Below are 21112 nucleotides of genomic sequence, written 5' to 3'. Positions count from 1 at the left end.
TCTTGAGTCACATCAAGTCTATCCCAATCTGCTTCCATTTGTGATTGAAAAAACACAAAACCAAAAAAAGTGTGGAACTTTGCCTATTTTAAAGAAAAGTAAAAACATCTTTTGGAGGGAGGTCAAAATCAAAAATTGTAATGGAAAGACAAAAGAAACAACCCCACATTATTATAAACTGAAACTTAGGCTTGTAGTCCATTTGAATACCTTGTGTTAATGATTTTACACTACTCCTTAAGAAATCGTGATCTAGAGGCTATGAGCTTCTAGTGAGCAGACTTCTACATAGTCACTTGTCAGCAAATGGCTTCCCACCCTGGGCCAGAAGTCTCATTCCTGTAACATTAGAGAGCTGCCCATTAACCAGCCTCTAAGGGGACCATGGAGACTGGAGAATGAACAGTCAAGCCTTTCATTAGTGCCAAAGGCAAAAGAGCACCCCTAGAAAAATAACTTGGAAGCAGCCTCTAACAGGCTTATCCACGGAGGAAGGCTTGATTTAGGAAAGATATCAACACTATTTACCCTTTTAAAAAGTCAGGATTGAAAAATGACAAATTTAAAATCTGACATATATGAGAAAAAGGGACTGTCCTTTAGACTAAAGAGATTTATGCAACCCATGATCTTGAGTTGGATCCTGGTTTGGACAAATCAAATGTAAAGGACAGGGGCTTCCCTGGTGGTGCAGTGGTTGAGAGTCCACCTGCCGATGCAGGGGACACAGGTTCGTGCCCTGGTTTGGGAAGATCCCACATGCCGCGGAGCGGCTGGGCCCACGAGCCATGGCCGCTGAGCCTGCGTGTCCGGAGCCTGTGCTCCGCAACAGGAGAGGCCCGCGTACCACAAAAAAAAAAAAAAAAAAAAAAAAATGTAAAGGCTATTTTTGGAACAATTGGGAATTTTGTATATGGACTGGGTATTAGATGATATTAAGGGATTATTAATTTTTGTTGGCTGTAGTACATAGAAAAAATGGTCTGTTTTTTAGAGATATAACCTAAAGTTTAGCATGGGTGGAATATTATATTATCTATGTTCTTTAAAATACTTCAGTATAAAAGAAGTTATAAAACCAACCAACCACAGTCACTAAAAGAAAGTACAACATTCTGGAGAATAGCTAGTTTCCTTCATGCTCACTTTCTCAATGGGTAGTCTATTCAGTTGGGGCAGGTCAGGGTCAGCTTCTCCACCATGGACACCAATGCTCTCCACCAGCAGTGAAAGAGCCTTGGGGAGCCCCACTCAGGGGAGCCTTGCATTAGAAGGCACATGGAGAGGGGTCTCTTCTGAAGAGTCTCTTATTCTGTTATTATCAAAGTGAAGAGAGAAAATTATCAGCTTACCATTCACTATAACACATCAAGAGATCTCCTGGTGATATAATGAACAACGTCTTGCCTCTGGTTTAGGAATACTTCTTCGACTAGAATCACAAATAAATTCCAGGCTTTGCAGCCAATCTGAAAACTGAAATTTTGCCTTTGTTTACTGCTCCACTGTAGTTTTCTCAGTCTCAGCTTCCTTTATGTCAGCCCATTAGACAAGGAGGAAAACAGTTCTCCAGCTGTGAGAATCTTAACAAATATTTTATTAACACATACTGATGTATTCCTGGGATATAAGAGTCCTCAAAACACTGCCCCCACTAAAGACACTAAAAATGCTCAAGTCCTGGGTCCTCAGTTGAGTTTTGGAACCACGCACTCCTTGAACAGAGCCAGGGTCGCCCTACCTCTCCCAGCCCACATCCCTGTGTTGCAAACAGGTTTTCCCCTCAGTCAGATGCAGATGATGACATACATGCCTTTGCAAGGGCAGGGGCTCCTTATGATTAAACCAGAATGGAGAAAAACTTAGCATCAGCTGCTCAAAAGGGAATTCAGGCTTCATTTTTCAAAGCCACTCATTCCACTTCTCTGCAGGAAGGGCTGGAATATCTTCAGGATGAGGATAAAGATTCCCACTGCCGGAATATTCGGAACACCTTCCTTGATTTCTCAGAGAGACTCTATAAATAGAAAAGCTCATTATTAGAGATTAAATTATTTTATAGAGACAAAGGATGGGTAATAGCTTTAAGGTGTGGTCTGTAAATTTCTCCCACAATGATCTACATATGTCTAGGAGTGAGTAAAACCAGTTAATCTTATATTGTGCTACATATAATATACACCTAAAGCCAGACTAAAAATCAAGAAGCTTGAGTCTACTGTTAGATTACTGCTAACATACTCTGGAGCCTCTAAAATACGGCTTATGTCCTCTTCCAAGCATCCCTATGTGTCCTAATCTTTGAATGTGAGGATGACACTTGTGACCCAGCATCAGTGCAGCACACATTTTGCACTGATTTCGCGTCCGTGATGCTGAATTGGCCCTATTCATCATCTCTTGTGAACAAGGATTCATATTTACAAGATGCCGAGCTGGTGCTAATAGTATAATCTAAGGCCAAGGAATGAAACAAAGTCAAATGACCCTTAAGAGTTTAAACTATGACCTTGGCCTTCTCAGACTCATGACTTAGCCAGCAGAGCTAATAATAGGAAGAATCTCACTGCCACTTGATCACGTCTGTGAAGTGACCTGAGATTCTGAGAAATGGTGTTACAGGGAGACAAAACAGTTCACTAAAAGATAAAAGTTCTCAGTGAAGCAGAACATGTGGTTCTCTCTGCCTTTGAGAGTCATAGTGAAAAGCACAGGGTCTCAGTGAGAGCACAAACATATCTAGCAAGATAATCCATAAAGTTCACTCTAATTTCTGACAGAAGACAACATTTTCACTGTTTTCTTATACTCTTTGTGGCTGAATGTCTCAATAAAATAAAGTTCCAGGAGGGAAGTTTGAACTCTTACTTGTGACTGAGGGCAATTTAGTTAGTTAATACAGTGACACAATTGAGAGATTTAAGTTGAAAAATAGTATAAACTTTTTTCTAACTTCAAGATCCTTTACTGCAGAGCTTCTAAGTTTTGTACTTCCCAGTCACAGCAGCTGTGGGGAATCTTAAAAGACAAGTTGTTAAAATGGACCTTCAAAGGTCCCGCGTGCCACGCAGTACGGCCAAAAAAATAAATAAATAAATAAATAAATAAATAAAATTAAATTAATTAATTTATCTTTGGCTGCAATGGGTCTTCGTTGCTGCATGTGGGCTTTCTCTAATTGCGGCGAGTGGGGGCTACTCTTCGTTGCGGTGTGTGGGCTTCTCATTGCGGGCTTCTCTTGTTGCAGCGCATGGGCTCTAGGCATGCGGGCTTCAGTAGTTGTGGCTTGCAGGCTCTAGACCGCAGGCTCAGTAGTTGTGGCGCACGGCCTTAGTTGCTCTGCAGCATGTGGGATCTTCCCAGACCAGGGCTTGAACCCATGTCCCCTGCATTGGCAGGCAAATTCTTAACCACTGAGCCACCAGGGAAGCCCCTGAATGCACATTCTTGGGCGTCTAGCATCACTATAGCTCCCTCCAGTGGAATTCTGTGACCCTACAAAACCATGAATCTGGGAATGCTTCTGATAAACATCTGCTGGCAAGTATTATTTTACTTTGTCCTTGGAGGGAACAGAGGTCAGAAATTATTATATTTACACTAAGCAAGTTACATGGCAAGTTTGGGAATGAGCCAGTAAAGGAAAGAGAATGCAGTTTTTGTGATTCCTTAATGCCCACCCTCCTCTCACTTCCGTCCTTTGCACAGAGCAAACACTTGAGTTGTTTTCTCAGCTGTCATGACGGGTTTGCATTTACCCACAAGTGTCACCAGCAGCAGTCATTACTGTGATGGCAGCTGAGGGTCAGTGCACAGGGGGCCGCGGAACACAGCAAAGTAACGTGCCCACCATAAGGAATGAAATCAAGGTCGTGGTGGCGGAGCACAGTGCTCCATCCTGACAGCTAAGTTAACTGGCCAGGCTCCAAGTGCAAGTGACAGTAACTCAGATGGAAAAAGCAGCTGCTCTGCAACACTAGCAGCAGCCTGTTATCCCTTTCTGTTTCTGTATTCCTTTTCTACTTCGAGTCATTTGAGTGGAGAAGACAAAGAATTTATCAGAATTCGGTGGAATGCCATATGCTAAACTGCAGAAAGAATGAACCAGTCCCATGCCTGTTCTCTAGGATGAACCCAGACTGTGTCTACCTTGACTTATGAAAGCTGTGGGCAGGCAGGGTGCTAATTATAGGACCAGCCTCCTCTCCTCATCCCATAAACAGGAAGTGCTGCACATGGTCAGGGCAATGGCTTATCTCACCATGGAGTCGGTTTCAGTTGGCTGGTTAGACTCTTTGTGGGCCAAGAGGATGTTCAGCACTGCCTTCCAGCCTGGCTCTGCCGGGGTGCTGGCATCTACCTCAGTTCCACCATTCTCCCTGGTTTCTTTTCCAAATGTGATATTCACCCAAGGACACCAGTCTCTATGCTGAGAAGTGGGATCAAAGAAGCTTCGGGAAGATGTGTCCTGAGAGAGGAGGAAGAGGAATCCGTGTTAATGAAGGGCAGATACTATGTAAGTTCAGGGAGGCATTGCTATAAATTGTCAACTCTAGAATCTCACAATGCCCACGTTTCTAGTTTTACGTTCTCCTTTAAACTTCGCCTATGTATTTCCCTCTCACTTTTAAAATTCTTTTACTCCCTTTGTGTTAAACCATCCCTTATCAGGTCTATCCTCTTTTCTCACTACTGTCCCTTGGGCAAGACAAATTTATTACATTGCCAGAAGATGTCCCAAAGAAACAAATGGCAAAACCATTAAATTTTTTTTCCCTCTGGTCACCCAACTGTCCCACCTTTAAACTTATTCTCATGGCCTCCTTATAGCCACAGGACCAGTCTCAGCTCATGCCTGCTTCTCTGTGCTGCATGGTGAGGGCTTGGGTGCTGCTGTGCTCAGGGGCCTCCACACATGCAGGCAAACTCACCGAGCTGCTGGAAGAGCAGAGGCGAGCCCGCTTGGCTCTCCGAAGAGGACTAGATGGCACTTCTAGGCCAGTGGCGTCTCCTGTTCCCATGCTTCGTGTCACTGGGCGGGTTCTGGGGGTGGGGCTAGCGGCCTCTGGCTCAGGACGGTCAACAGGACTGGAAGAGTCCAAGCTTCGAGTTCTAGAGACAATGGGACCTGGGCTCCTTTCAGCCTGAAGGAAAGGGGAGATGATGGAAGTACCCTAATGACATTAATGACTATGGTCAGGAGAAATATTTCTGGAAGCATGTGAAAGCTAATATTTTTAAAACTATAAGAATTTAGTTTCTGAACTGTTTACATAACTAAACTCTTCAAAGAATATTAGATTTCTATACAAAATAATGAATTTAGCATCTCCATTGCAACTGGTGATAAAGCCACTCTGTAATATTCTTGTCAATGCGGTTATAAGTGAAGTTTAACCTAAGTTAATTATACAACCTAAGTTAATTTCCAACTTTTCTGCCAACAACACTTTTGGTAAGAATGCTGTTTTTAAAAAGTCCACCCTGAGCGCTTCCCTAGTGGCGCGGTGGTTGAAAGTCTGCCTGCCGACGCAGGTCACATGGGTTCGTGCCCCGGTTCGGGAAGATCCCACATGCCATGGAGTGGTTAGGCCCGTGAGGCCGCTGAGCCTGCGCGTCCGGAGCCTGTGCTCCGCAATGGGAGAGGCCACAACAGTGAAAGGCCCGTGTACTGAAAAAAAAAAAAAGTCCACCCTAGGACTTCCCTGGTGGTCCAGTGGTAGTGCTTAAGACTCCACGTTCCCAATGCAGGGGGCCCGGGTTTGCTCCCTGGTTAGGGAATTAGATCCCACATGCTGCAACTAAGAGCCCGCATGCCGCAACTAAAAGATCCCACACACCTCAACAAAGATCCCATGTGCTGCAACTAAGACCCGGCACAGCCAAATAAATAAATATTTTTTAAAAAACAGAATAAAATTTGAAAAAATAAATAAAAAGTCCCCCCCAAACAACCCAACTAAGTCTATACCTGCTCTGATCCTGGGGAAAACGTGGCATCTTGGCTCCGAGTCATCATCCTCCGAGGAGACTCAGGCACCAGAGAGAAGCGCTCTGGCCGGCACTCAGAGCCTGGGATGGGGGAGCTGGTCAGACCAAAGGACGCATCCAGGTCGGTCATGGATGACTCGATCTGCTGGAAGCCCCAGAGCCCCACCTTCCTCATACACTGTGAACATGTTATCAGGGAGAGCTGCATGGGTTCCAGCGAAGAACTAGGTAGGAATAGAAAAAAAAGTGCGTTTTCTCAGAGGATAACATTTTCAAGGGACTAAGCATAATGATCTGTGAGTATGCTTCATCTCATCAAACAAATCTCTGAAACAGGCCAGGGGACTGGGAACCACCTCCTCTCAGGGCCCCGTCCTCCGATCCTAGGACCCAGCTTCATCATCTCTCACGTATTTCCTACAGAAAGATCTAGGGGTCTTAGCATGCTCTCTATGGCAAGCCTATTTTAAAGGTAAGTTTTATAAATTTCTCATGTCCCTTTTAAAGTTTTTCTGTGTAAATGAAAAGTATTGCTTAATCTACCAAAGAAAGCATATTTAAAGTAAATCAAAATTGGTCTGACAGTCTTCTGTCTCAGAGGGAGTCTGCTGAACTGAGCAGCTGGAATGCAGACACCAACTTGGGGTCTAGAGGATTCCAGCTGGTGCTTCCTTCCGTACTTCCTATCAATTAAACTGATTTTTCCTTTCTAAAACTAGAAAGGAGCTTCACTGTTTATAGGAACACGAATTCCCAGCTGGGAAGTGATAGTAAAAGAAACAAAGTTCAGGCGTGTTCAAGAATTCCTGAGTTCTAATTCTGGTTTTGTTGCTAATTCTTTCTATCCCTCCTCCACCCCCTTAGTTTTTCTTTGTCACTGTTTTTCTCACAGGAAACACCATGTGATCTCCAAATGCTAGGAGTAACTGCTGTGTGTGGGTATATAATGTTGTCACAGTTTATGTCCCCAGGCAAATTCACTAACCTACACGCCCAGCCACACATGGAGAGAATACAGGCAGTGACATGGATTTGGATGATGTCTGAACCTAGTTTGGTTGCAGTTTTTCTCTCATCAGTTCCGTGATCAAGTTCATCTTCAAGCAGGTTCAGGAGAAGACTGATCTTGTCTTCTGTCAAGCACTACAAAGGAATCAAGAGAAATGACTTAAAGTTTCAACCACCATGAAAAGTCATAGATAATGATGTACCTAGGTGATACAAGGCAAAAATCATGAAAAAAATGACAAACACGAAGACAATTCTCTTCATTGGAGAAGACTTACTTCCAGCACAGGCTAAGGTATCACACAGGAGCTTTCTGAACTGCCCTGGATCTGCTGATTGAGAAAGGGAGCAGTGTTTCTGGAACTACCACATCTTCTCTTAGTACTAACTTGTTTTCAAATTACCAATTGCATATTTTCCCTGAAACCTGTAAACTTCAAACCCAAATAATCACAACAGACTACTACTAATTTCTTGGCCTGGCAATGAATTTACTTTTGACACCACAAAAGACCTTGCCACAGTCTTTACTTTTGTTCTAAGAATAAGAAAGCATTATGACAGGGTGAAAAAACTTTCATTGACTAGAGACAGGAGGACATTTATAATAGGCATCAGAGGCTAACAGTTTGGTGCTAAAATCCATAATAGCTTCTCAACTTGAAGAAGCAAAATAATAGCTTCTATTTCTTACAGTAAAGTCTGTCTTGACAGAATACCCACAGGATGATGAAATGGGACAGTAAATATTCAGTTTCAAAGTGCAGATAGGACAGAGCATTTCAAAATTTCTATTTACAAGGGAAAAGGGAGTTTATAACTTCTCCAGCGCTTTCTTTTGGAAAATAGTATGCGATAAACCATATGAAGCCACATTTCAGTATCTTCTGTTAAATGTTTCAGTAACAAATTGAGATAAAATTGAATTTACGCCACTTAAAGAATCATATCTAAAAGTTTAAATGGAACTCACTTATTTAAACCCTCAAGTCCTCTTTACGGTAGAGATTGAAAAAGGTCAGTTAAGAGACAAACAAGTAGTTCTCGTCTTAGCTATCTGTAGCCTCTTGTCATTAAAAGAAATGCTTCATGCTGGCGACAACTGAAGGCCACTGTATGCTAGCCAAGAAAAACTCACCATAGTTTTTAAGTCCTCTGGCCTCAGGGAAGGAAGCTGGAAATCCAAGTGACAAAGGCTTTGAAAACGATCTAGGAATTCACTAACAAGAACCGCAGGTTCATCCAATGGCAACATCCCAAATCGATCTGTGGAAAAAGTAAACTGGGAGATTATATTGGTACAAATTATAAAAAATAAAAAGCATGTATAGAACAACAGGGGAAATGTAAATTGATGATATTCAATGATATTAAGAAATTAACAATAACACCTAGACTTGTGATAATCAATTAAAATAATGTAACTGAAGTGCTAAAAATAGTTCCCAGTGTACAGTAAGTGCTATGTATCACAGTTACTTCATCATTATTAATCACTTGTTTTTTAGGATTGTTTTAGGTATTGTTTTTAGGTTTAATCTCAGTAATGTTTTATTTTCCTTAAGGGCAGAGACAATATCTCACATAATTTACAGATTTCTCATTACTCCTACCAATAGATATATATATATATATTTAAATTTATTTATTCTTTTTGGCTGTGTTGGGTCTTCGTTTCTGTGCGACGGCTTTCTCTAGTTGCGGCGAACGGGGGCCACTCTTCATTGCGGTGCGTGGGGCCTCTCACTGTCGCGGCCTCTCTTGTTGTGGAGCACAAGCTCCAGATGCGCAGGCTCAGTAGTTGTGGCTCACAGGCCTAGTTGCTCCGCGGCATGTGGGATCCTCCCAGACCAGGGCTCAAACCCGTGTCCCCTGCATTGGCAGGCAGACTCTCAACCACTGTGCCACCACGGAAGCACCCAACAGATATTTGCTATTATTAAATAATATTAATTTTCTGATGCTAAAAGATCAGTTATCAGAGTACTGATTTTTATTTCTCAACAACAAAATGATTACAGTATGGTTTTTAACATCATTTGATAGAGCTAAACTTCTAGTACTTTTGGTCTTAAAATGATTACAATTTCTTGGGTCCCAGAATCAAATGCCCTAATATTTAAAATCCTTATCATCTCACTCTAATACTACACTTTGGTTCCTAGAAGCCCCATAATGCAATTTTCAAAAAAGAATTAATTTACTTGATGGGGGCAGGGAAATTCTTTCACAGTGTATATGTATATCAGATCACCACATTGCATACTTTTTAATAAATTAATTAATTAATTAATTAATTTTTGGCTGCGTTGGGTCTTTGCTGCTGCGCGTGGGCTTTCTTTAGTTGCGGCAAGCGGGGGCTACTCTTCGTTGTGCCGTGCGAGCTTCTCATTGCAGTGGCTTCTGTTGTTGCAGAGCATAGGCTCTAGGCGCACAGGCTTCAGTAGTTGTGGCACACGGGCTTCAGCAGTTGTGGCGCACGGGCTTAGTTGCTCCGCGGCATGTGGGATCTTTCCCAACCAGGGCTCGAACCCGTGTCCCCTGCATTGGCAGGCAGATTCTTAACCGCTGTGCTACCAGGGAAGCCCCCTGCATACTTTAAATATCTTACAATTTTGTCAATTATACTTCAATAAAGCTGGAAAAATAAACAATAAAAGAAAAAGAAATTACTGATTTTTTTGGATAGAGCTGTGATAGTACTTTTGTGATTATGTTTATTTTTTGGCCACACTGTGCAGCATGCGGGATCTTAGTTCCCAGACCAGGGATCAAACCCGTGCCCCTGCATTGGGAGCATGGAGTCTTAATCACTGGACCACCAGGGAAGTCCCTGTGATTATGTTTAAAAAGCAGAGTCTCAGGAAAGGTTTCTCAGAAGAAGTCAGGTCTAAGCTGAATTGGAAAGACCAACAACAGTGTGTAAAAGTAAAGCCCTAGAGGATAGCACATGTGGGGAATTCTAAATAGTCTCACAGGGTTGGAACACAGTATTCCTGTGGGGAGACTAGTCGGAGAGAAGGTTAAAGTATAGACAGCAGCCAGACCATGATTTTATTAATGTATGTGATGAGAAACTACTGGAAGATTTTTTTAAAAGGAAGAAGTGAAAGTGATATTATAGACAATATGTATTAGTTTAGAGCAGAGACTAAGGGGTCAGTCTGGATGCAAAGAAATAAGCTTAGCAGACATGAAGGTGATTTAAAATAGTAATCCCTCTAAGATATGAATGGCATAAGGATGGAGAGAAGGAGCATCAATTTTGAATGAAGGAACACTATCAAGCACACCAACATCTGCATAATGGGAGACACAGAAGAAGGGCAGGGAAAGGGGCAGAAAGAGTATTTGAAGACATACTAACTGAAAACTTCCCAAATTTTATGAAAAACAGTAATCTATACATCTAAAAGCTCAAAATCTGTGTAAGCAGAGAAGGGAAGAGCGAATATGCTAAATAGAATCAGAGTAGGTAGGAAGTGTACCAAGTACAGGAAGGATTGATTAGCACTTGTGATGACACATAACTTGGGGAAAAGGGTGTTCGAGTTACAGTCACACACAACAATCATGTACAAAGATGGTTTGACAGGAGGTTCTAAAATGAATAAGCTAGTTTTCCCAAATGGAAAGTTAACTAGATAAACACTATCCCTCATCTCCTAGAAGACTAAAATTTTAGATGGCCCTACTTATAAAGCTTCAAACATGCTACATGTGACAACATGGATTAATTAAAAAAAAGTTGACTCCCCCTACAAAAGTAGGTTGCAGAATATATATAGAATGATAACATTCAATGAAAATTTTAAAACAAATAAATAGTGCCATATATATTGCTTCTAGATACATGTAAATGTTGTAGACATAGAAACCATGTAAGCAAATCATGGACACCAAATTCAGGATAGTAGTTATTACAGGACAGGGAGGCAGGGAATGAGATTGGGGAAGACTACACAGCTGTATCTGTAATTCTTCCTGATTAACAGAAAGAAAGCAGGGGGGGGTGGTTTTGCAAGGATAGCAAAATGTTAGTATTAGGTGGGGTTGGGTGGTAGATACAGAGATGTTTCTTATTATTATCTACAATTTTTTCTATACTTGAAACACTCCACAATCTTAGAAATTACTCAAGAAGTTAAAAATAAAACAGAGACACTTTCTATATTCAAGGGTAACAAAATATTCCTTAAGAGTTTATCAAATTATTTAAAGTTGGGACTTCCCTGGTGGTGCAGTGGTTAAGAATCCGCCTCCCAATGCAGGGGACACAGGTTCGATTCCTGGTCTGGGAAGATCCCACATGCCGCAGAGCAACTAAGACCGTGTGCCACAACTACTGAACCTGCGCTTTAGAGCCCGTGAGCCACAACTACTGAGCCCTCGTGCCACAACTACTGAAGCCCGCGTGCCTAGAGCCCGTGCTCTGCAACAAGACAAGACACCGTGATGAGAAGCCCGCGCACCACAACAAAGAGTAGCCCCCGCTCGCCGCAACTAGAGAACGCTTGCGCACAGCAATGAAGACCAAACACAGACAAAAATAAACAAATAAATTTTAAAAAATTATTTAAAGTTGTTGCAAGCAACCAAATAGGTCAAAAAAGTCATTAATTTTAAAAGATGCATCATTTTACTAGGAAAGTCACGTAATAAAAAACTGAAATCAATGAGAAAGGTGTGGACTTTAAAAAAGTGAGGTTTAATAATAAAACGGAAACACGTCCTGATGACCAGTGGCTTTGGTTTAACAAAACTTGGGAGAAGAAACCAGGTCCCAAAACCTATCTGATCATCTTCTAATTCAGGATTTGGTCTGATTGTTACAACCCTAAGAAAGTACCACTAAAAACCTATGAAGGGAAAAGAGTGAACAGAGAAGAAATTAATCCCATCATGAAAATGTCTTCACATAAGTTTAAATATGTGTTTTACAATTAATGTATGTGTGTATTTTGTCTACTTTAAAGTATATGATATGCTCAAAATAATCAGTCCTAATAAATTAGTAATTGCAATTTAAAATGTTTACAGTGATTTAATTTAGTTTGTAATTATTGGTAAATGTTAGAAAAAAATTACCTTCACAATTTTATTAGATATGCTTAATAAATGCAAGCATTAAAGTATAAATAGTTGAGGTTTTCTTTTCTCCACACAAAAGTCTCTTGAATGTTAAAAAAACAAATCAAGGGGGCTTCCCTGGTGGCGCAGTTGAGAGTCCACCTGCTGATGCAGGGGACACGGGTTCGTGCCCCAGTTCGGGAAGATCCCACATGCCGCGGAGCGGCTAGGCCTGTGAGCCATGGCCGCTGAGCCTGCGCATCCGGAGCCTGTGCTCCGCAACAGAAGAGGCCACAGCAGTGAGAGGCCCGCGTACCGCAAAAAAAAAAACAAAAAACAAATCAAGGGATGATATAATTGGAAGGTCATATTTGAGATCTATTTAGGAGGTAGAATGGATAGGACCACCTGGTGATGATAAGGAGGGGCATCTAAGGTGACTTTCAGGTTTTTGGGTAGCATAACTGGAGGGAGAAGTAAGTAACATCTACCAAGATGGAGACAACATAAGAAGTGAATAAAGTTTTAAGCATAAGATGAAGAAATCAGTTTTGTATATTTTGAGTTCTAGGTACCTGTAAGATTTTAAGTGGAAATGTTTAGAAGGTAGTTGAAAATATGAGTCAAGTTCTAAAGAGAGATCTGAATAGAAGTCAGAAGTCTTCAAGTAGGTGGTAGCTGAAGTCACAAATGGGACCAAGAAAGTAGAGTGTATTGTACAACATGGGAAATACAGCCAATATTTTGTAATAACTATAAATGGAAAGTAACCTTTAAAAATTGTACAAAAAAATTAAAATGCAAAAAAAAAAAGAAAGTAGAGTGCATGGTAGCAAGAGTTCGCAACCACCAACATAGGCCTTAGCAGATAGAGAATCTATCTCTGCCCTGGGTGCACTGGACAGAGAAGATTCAAATACGCATAGGACTGAGTTTTGTTATACTACACCGTGAAACAGCTAGGCCAACAGCAGGAAATCCTTGTTATACAGTCATTTTCACTTTAAAAATTTTATTTCTTAATAATTCCTTTTCTATCACCTCTTCATATATCAGTAGATGGCACTCTACGGTCACTTTCCAACTATTTTTTCCTCTTAGTGGTCACTCATGGAATATTCCTGGGCATCAGTGACCCTGGAATTAGCCTGAGCTGTCCTACTGAAATAAAAAACATACCTACATGGAGCTGGTCCTGTCAAGCATGAAATATATGAATTAATAGTGCTGCACTGTAAACATGGGTCCAAAGAGTTTTGTCCCTGGTCTTGGTGAGCCCCCTGGCGGGCTCGGCTGTTGAAGCTGGTTACTCAGCAGGAATATGCCAACACGGCCAGCAAAATAAAAGCAAATCCCACTTGAGACTACGTCTTGGGCTCCCTTGTTCTGAAGCATTTTGTGCACACATCAGTGGTTTCTGATTCGAGAGAGAGTGCGTACTGTCACAGCCCTTACACGAGAAGGACAAGAGGAGCCTGCACCTGGCCTCTCCAGACCCCTTACCATGGGGCAGTCTTTGGCTGTGATGATATCCTTACTTCAGTGCTACTGATATATTGTGCTGTTTTACTGTAATAAACTGTAGATTTGTAATCACTCTCATGTGGGGTCCTGTGAGTCTTCTTTAGCAACTGAACCATATTTAACTGCCACCGTTAGTGCCATTAGTGTACCAGGAAGCCTGGGTAGAACATGGGGCTGTTTGCTCTGGTGGGAAAAGCAGAGAGTCTGAGATCAGATAAAACCATGGTCATGGCTCCTCACTAGCTGGTTTTAAGACTTCTGATTCTTGGGACTTCCCTGGTGGCACAGTGGTTAAGAATCTGCCAGTCAATGCAGGGGACACGGGTTTGAGCCCTGGTCCGGGAAGATCCCACATGCCGTGGAGCAACTAAGCCCGTGCGCCACAGCTACTGAGCCTGTGCTCTAGAACCTGCGAGCCACAACTACTGAGCCTGCGCGCCTAGAACCCGTGCTCCACAACAAGAGAAGCCACCGCAATGAGAAGACTGCGTACCACAACACAGAGTAGCCCCTGCTTGCCACAACTAGAGAAAGCCCGCGCGCAGCAACTAAGACCCAATGCAGCAATAAGCAAGCAAACAAACAAATAAATAAAATAGTAAAAAAAGAAAGATTTCTGATTCTCAGTTTCCTCACCTAAAAATCAGGTTGATATCTACCTCCCAGGGCCCCTGAGAGGATTAAATTGGATAATGTATGTACGATTAAACCTTTGGCATGTCAAATGCACTTAATAAATAACACAATAAGTGAATGAATATTAGTTCTCTTGTAAAGCACAAATAGACAGGAGGAAAAAGAAACTTCAAAGGCTAGATTTTCTCAAAGAAATAGACAATATGAGAAACGCAATGACCAGGGGTGGGGATGAACTGGGAGATTGGGATTGACATATATAGATTAATATGTATAAAATAGATAACCAATGAGAACCTGCTGTATAGCACAGGGAACTCTACCCAATGCTCTGTGGTTACCTAAATGGGAAGGAAATCCAAAAGAGGGGATATATGTATACATATAGCTGATTCACTTCGCTGTACAGCAGAAACTAACACAACATTGTAAAGCAACTATACCCCAATTAAAAACAAATAAACAAACAAGCAAAAAAACAAAACAAAAGAACCCCGCATTGACCAAGAAGAGATGGTAAATGGGAAATTTTGTAAATAAGTACCTGGAGAGGGGCTGTCTGGCCAGAAACAGAACTTCTCATGGGCAGTACACAAGGCTTTCTTCAGCTCAGCACATCGTTCCTTATCTGAAACCCGAATAGATAACAATGCCTTAAAAACAATGTCTTAAAAAAAAAAAACAAAAAAAAAAACAAAAAAAAAAACAATGTCTTATATAGATTCAAAATCCAATGACCAAAAGCCTTTAAGAGTATAGATACAACTAAGAATTAAAATAACTCAGAAAAATTTTAAAGATATGAAATATTAGCAACTGAATCATCTTAATATTTTTCACAAAACAAGTTCTAAATCAAGATTCTGAAAGCAATAACAAAGGAGATATCATGTATCTTATAAGGCAGGCATTCCAAAATGTGAGCCTTCATAAAAGTCCTGTGTCTCTTAGCCTAAGTATAAATTTCGGAACTATAAAATAAACATACTGCTGTTAGTTTCCCAGAATACACAAAGTCAGGTTCACTCTAAAGTAGCTGAGCTTTAAAAAAAAAAAAAAAAAAAAAAGTAATGACTAAAGCTAGTAATTAGGGTGAAGACAATCACAAATTCACCTTGTTATATACAGAAGTACACATTCTTTGATCAAACACAAGTGACTGGTCGTTTCAGAAAAACTAGTATAGGGCTTCCCTGGTGGCGCAGTGGTTGAGAGTCCGCCTGCCGATGCAGGGGACACGGGTTCGTGCCCCAGTCCAGGAAGATCCCACATGCCGCAGACCGGCTGGGCCTGTGAGCCATGGCCGCTGAGCCTGCGCGTCCGGAGCCTGTGCTCCGCAACGGGAGAGGCCACAACAGTGAGAGGCCACAACAGTGAGAGGCCCGCATACCGCAAAAAAAAAAAACAAAAAACCTAGTATAGATGTCTTTTGAATATGGAGAAAAATGTAATTTGTACTTTATACTTACATCTGTCAAAATCAAAAGCTGGTTGTAAAGTGGCACAGAGAAAAGCTTGACAGCTGGAGCACTTCAGCATATCACATTCAACTGTGACCCAGCCATATTTTGCACAGACCAGTGGAGACAGCTCAGGGGGCTTTCCTGCCCATTTCAAAGAGTATTCACATTAAGAAAAACAACATGCATGTACCTTAAAATGAACAAGTCAGAAATGAAAACTTTAACTCAATGTTTATAGGAATAAACACATTAAGAGGAAAAGCAACAGGAAGCCCTATGCATTTTATATGTTTAAAATGTTTATTTTATTATTGGTTGTGGGGTACAGTAGAAAAGCCATTCGCTTTTGCTTAATATGAAATACTAGGGATTTGAAAACACTAGTGAAAGCACTGGGATTTGCCTAAGCAGTAAGGGATGGTGAAGGTCAAACAAGCTGAAATATTTTATCACTCATCTCTGCTCTCCTATTGTATCACATCCACTTTTGCCTTCTGAAGAATAAAGTCAGTAAAATTAATAATATTCCTTATTCCTCCCTACCCCAAATTTGATTGTTATATACTAACGTGTGTGTGGTATGTGTGTTTTAAGTAAGCTGAGAGCATCAAGAGCATCTGTAAGTATGTGCATGGGAAATATGTCCTAAAATATTTATTGATCTTTAATATTCAACACTCAGCTTTTTCTATTTTACCTATAGAGCTCTTGTTTTACAGAGCACAGGAAAAAAAAAAGGATAAAACATAAAAGATGCAGGAAAGTTCTGTATTTTTACAAGGGATATAGGAACTTGAAAACATTCTAATAGCAGCAAAAGGAGGACTGAAGGCTAGAAACAGAATCTAAATATAAATGTTAAAGGAGTTTGGATTATGTAGAATAAAAGTAATAGAATCACTTAACTAGCTTAAGTTAAATAAATAATTATCATATCCAAGTGGCAATCAATTTATATCCAATGGGAACAAAAAAACAACAAAAGAAAATGATTTTAAATGCTTTGTCAATATCAGGAATTAATCCAAGGAACAGGAGTAGAAGCATGGTTAAAATACTTTCCCCTTCCTGAACAATTCAGTCCTAAAGCCACCAGGTGGTGAGCAAGGCAGAGGATTAAGCCAGGAGGTGGGAAGACAGCTCATCGCATGGTGTCAAAAGCCAAAAAAAAAAAGCCAAGTCGGGTAAAGAGGGAGTCCATACAGAGGGGGGTCTACCTTGGGGTGCTGTAGCCAAGTGGGGTGTAAAGAGCATCTACATGGGGCTCCCACTCACCAAATCAAGGGCAACTGGAATCTCAAAATATGTAATAGTAATGGATTATGACCCATTGAATAAAAAAGGAAATCATGAGCCCATGCTGCTACAATAAGTTACATAAAGTTTGATGAGGAATGTGATATTTACATGGTTTCAAAGCACATCCCCACAAAAGTTTAATTACAAAGGAGGAAAACGCTACTTTACAATGGAAAACAGGACAGACACTCCCTTAATCAATTGATCAAAATGATGATCGAGGGTAAAGGGACAGATCAAAATCATGTGCCACCTGACAGGATGCAATGAGAACACAGCGTTACTTCTGTGATATTCCTACATAACCTGAATCTAATCATAATGAAACATCAGACAAATGCAAGTTGAGATACACTCTATAAAATAACTGGCCTATAATCTTCAAAAGTATCAAGGTCATGAAATTCAAGGAAAAACTGAGGATTCTCAACTGGATCCTTTTGCTATAAAGAACATTATTACTACAATTGATGGAATGATTATGATGTAAGGGTTATATGGCAGTAATTTATTATGTGAATTTCCCAATTTTGATGGTTTCATTGTGGTTATGTAAGAGAAAGTCCTTGTTTGTGGGAAATATTTGGGGGTAATGAGGTGTCACTTTGGCAACTTACTTTCAAGTACTCACATGGAAGTTCTTTGTAACCTGTGCAATCTTTCTATAAGTCTGTAATTGCTTTAAATTAAAAACACTCTAGCAAATAGAAAATGGCAAAAGTGATGTGATGTCAGTTGAGACCTAGCTTCTATCTTGCTCTCTCTTGCTTGCTCACTCTGACTGAAGCCCGCTGCCATGTTGTGAACTATCCCTGTGAAGAGCCCATGGAACTCCAGCCAAATTTCTTACCAAGTTTAATTCTAAAAATTAAAAACATCAGAGAAAGTGGTGTTACTCCTAGGAGAATAATTCCAGAAGCAGGCAGAAAGTGCAACTCACTCAAACCAAAAAGGATATAGAAAAGGTTTCCACTCTGCTAAAGAAGGCTTCTTTGCTTCTAGATTCCAATGGAGGTTCTTCTGCTCGCGGTGATCCATTAACTGACTGGAGTGTGGCAGATGTGTCCTTCCTAAAATAAAGTGGCAGAACTATTGGTAATCCTTTCAAGGTATCACTTTGCCTAAACGTTTTTTATCTAGCTTCTCTGCACATTGTATCATCAATCACGCCACTCTGGATTTTAACCTTTCTAAATATCATTTCAGTCAGGTAATTTTTCTGTTTAACACTGTCAATAGTTTCACAATACTTACTAAGCAGAATCCAAATTCTTCAGACTGGCATTCAAATCTCTACAGTTTGGCCATAACTAAGTTTCAAGCAATTTCTACCTTGACCATGCTCCACTAATCCTATACTGGCAAACTATGCTACCTCACTCATTGCTCCCCAACAGTATTTTGCATAATTTTTGTAAACACAAAATAAGACTCAAAGCTTCTGTGCATTATCCAATTTGAACCATCTTAGAAATTTAACTATTTTAACAGCAGAAAATGACAATTTTGATATTTCTACCTGGATTGATCCTTGCTATGCACTTTTTCCCCAAAGGAACTAATTTGAAAATTTAAATCAAAGTAAAGAATTTTAGCTATTTCATGAAAAAATTCAAGGAGAAAAAAACCAGCAAAACAATTCTTTTATATTCAGTGAAAGGCATTTCAACAGCACCTGGGAAGTTTAGAGGGAGGAACTGCTGAAGACAAAAGTAATTTTAATAAAAGTAAGATTACACCAAGTATTATAACTCAAAATAAAGTAATTTATTCTAAGAATCCTTCTGAGAGTGACAGCCTCAGGGAGGTGTGGATCTTGGAAAAAATTCAGAGCCTCCATAAACTTGGATAGAAAAAAATGACATTTATTTTGGTAACCTCTAACTGAAATGTAGCATTTCCCTCCATTATGAATGAAGATAATTTAAAAAACCACAGTAGCATCAGCAGTATCTGTAAATTTGTCATCAATGGAAATCACAGGTATTTTGTCACCACATTATGGTTGTTGCACATGTTTTGAAATACCGTTTATGCTCTCGCTACTTCAAAATTATGGTAGATAACAGACCTATTACTAGATATTATTTAACTCTTAAATAATGAAGCGTTTTACTGCATCACTTTTTTTCTTTTACTTCTTGATAACTGCATTCCAACGTAATTGGTATCCTTTATAATCCTATGTAATTTACTTTATGCATTTAAAAATATAATTCTCAGAAGGTGTTCACAAACTTTACCAGGCTGCCAAAGGTGTCTAGGACTTAAAAAGGTTAAGAAGTCTAAGAGAAATCAGGTGCGCATATTCAGTTCGCGGTCCTGTCTTTTTCCTTCCTTCCAAAACCTGTCTTAAGGCAAAATTGCGCCCAGTACCTCCCGAGCAGAAGATTAAAGCCGACTGAGCGACTGGAACCCCAGTCTCTTCAAGATCCCGAGTCGCAGCCATTCCCATCGCCCGAGTTACAGACCCAGGGTATCCTACCCTGGCCTGAGTCCCCCAAACCCTCTCCAATCCGCCGTCGCCAGACCCAGGGTGGACTCGCGGACTCACACTTCGGCGCCTCCCTCTTCCGGGGCAATCCCCTCATCTATCAGCTGTCGGACTTTCTGGGGAGTCTCTTCTGGGGAGCGAACAACCGCACTACAATTCTTTTCGACCCCCGCGGCAAACGTTAGCCCCTCAGTGGGCGCCGCCATCTTGGTCCGTTTCCGAGTTGCTTCCCGGCGCGTATGAAGGCTCAGGAACTTCCGTTCTGAGCTGTTAGGATCCTCTTTTGGCTTCCCACGCGTTGGCCCAAGCAACCTGCCGGGCGACACCGCCGGGCCCAGCCCTTCTTGGTCATTTTAGAACGAGGTAGGGACTTCCCTGGCGGTCCAGTGATTAAGACTACGCGCTTGCATTGCAGGGAGTGTGGGTTCCATCCCCTGGTCGGGGAGCTTAGATCCCGCATGCCCCGCGGCGTGGCCCAAACAAACAAAACCGAGGTGGACCCTTGCAGGAGGGCTCTGGTTAAACACCAAGATTAGTCGTTTCCTTTATGTACGAGCATACTTGGCTTGATAAGAGGTTTTTAGAGCGCTGTCTCTCCGAGTTCAGCAGGATTGAGGGGCCCAATTTAGTCTTAAGATAATTAACTGACAAGACTTTGCTAAGTTTATCTTTTTACATGTGAGGGAATGGCGACAGTCACTTGAGAGTAAATAATTTAGAATCCTTAGAAACCGTGTTATGGGTGGGTTTAGAAGTCTGGCGTTTGCCGTTATCGAACACTTCTTCCCTGCTTTGTCCAAAAATTATCTATTGAGGGTGTCCTACTGACGCTGTCCTCGGCGCTGGCAATGACAGCAGTGAATAAAGGAGACGTAATTTTTAGTGAAGTTAGACATTAAAAAAATACGTTTTCCTGAACTTCTGAAATTACAAGTGCTCCAAAGAAATCCCAAGGGTTAGGGTTAGGGTAAAGGAGGACCTAATTCAGTCTACAGATTCTCCTGAGAGCATCTGTGCTGGAGTTAAAATAGATGAGATTGTGGGAAAGAGATCTACACAGACTCTAACAGCATCCCAAACTGGAAGGAGTTTTCCTCATATAATAAACAGAAAAAAGAGACTGATGTGACTGAGCAATGGGCAAAGGTAAAAGTGGGGCCACCCCCCAACCCCTCCCATCCCCCGCCAGCTCACTCTCTGTGGGCTCCTAACTTCAGTAGTTATTCCCGCCCACCAGGACTTTCAGCCTATTGATCTCAGCCTTTCCATTGTTCCGAACAATACCACCTTATTTCTTCCCTCCTTAGCCAGCTTCAGTTCGATGCCAATCATTATCATCATTCCTTTGCAAAATTTGCATATGGACAGAGAATTAGTTAATATTAAAGACTTATTTAGTTTTGTTATATGTGATAATGGCACTGTGATTATGGTTTTTAAAAGTCCTTACTGGGAATTCCCTGGTGGTTTAGGGGGTAGGACTCGGTACTGTTACTGCTGAGGACCCAGGTTCCATCCCTGGTTGTGTGACTAAGATCCCACAAGCCTCGTGTCGTGGCCAAAAAAAATCCTTACTTATAAGAGATACGTCTTGAGGTGTTTATGGGTGAACTAGTATGACGTCTGG

General features: G+C 41.1%; 1 protein-coding gene across 2 annotated transcripts; it reads right to left on the bottom strand.

Annotated features, from left to right (window-relative positions):
* Positions 1-1118: 1118 nt before the first annotated feature.
* ZC3HC1 (zinc finger C3HC-type containing 1) lies at positions 1119-19801 on the bottom strand. Of its 2 annotated transcripts, none has more exons than XM_082662184.1 (10): positions 19546-19801; positions 17950-18061; positions 15699-15849; positions 14774-14857; positions 8138-8265; positions 6977-7134; positions 5972-6215; positions 4932-5174; positions 4262-4468; positions 1119-2017 (listed from the first exon to the last, which is right to left on the bottom strand). In XM_082662184.1, the coding sequence occupies exons 1-10, from the start codon at positions 19689-19691 to the stop codon at positions 1949-1951; spliced, it is 1542 nt and encodes a 513-aa protein (XP_082518310.1). In that variant the 5' UTR covers positions 19692-19801; the 3' UTR covers positions 1119-1948. The 2 variants fall into 2 exon arrangements, with proteins under 2 accessions (XP_082518310.1, XP_082518311.1); XM_082662185.1 differs by having other exon boundaries at positions 1120-2017; positions 4932-5144.
* Between the last annotated feature and the right edge of the window lie 1311 nt (positions 19802-21112).

Source organism: Grampus griseus (assembly GCF_964374135.1).
Source record: "Grampus griseus genome assembly, chromosome: 9".
In the NCBI taxonomy this organism is placed as follows: domain Eukaryota; kingdom Metazoa; phylum Chordata; class Mammalia; order Artiodactyla; family Delphinidae; genus Grampus; species Grampus griseus.
This window is presented reverse-complemented; position numbering and strand designations above follow the sequence as displayed.

Excerpts from the sequence above, each read along its gene's own strand:
- ZC3HC1 (XM_082662184.1), bottom strand. The coding sequence starts at position 19,691 with ATGGCGGCGCCCACTGAGGGGCTAACGTTTGCCGCGGGGGTCGAAAAG. Across the intron at positions 18,062-19,545 it reads GAAGAGGGAGGCGCCGAAGT|GAAGGACACATCTGCCACAC; the intron begins GTGAGTCCGCGA and ends ACTTTATTTTAG. Across the intron at positions 8,266-14,773 it reads GCCAGACAGCCCCTCTCCAG|ATCGATTTGGGATGTTGCCA; the intron begins GTACTTATTTAC and ends CTTTTTCCACAG.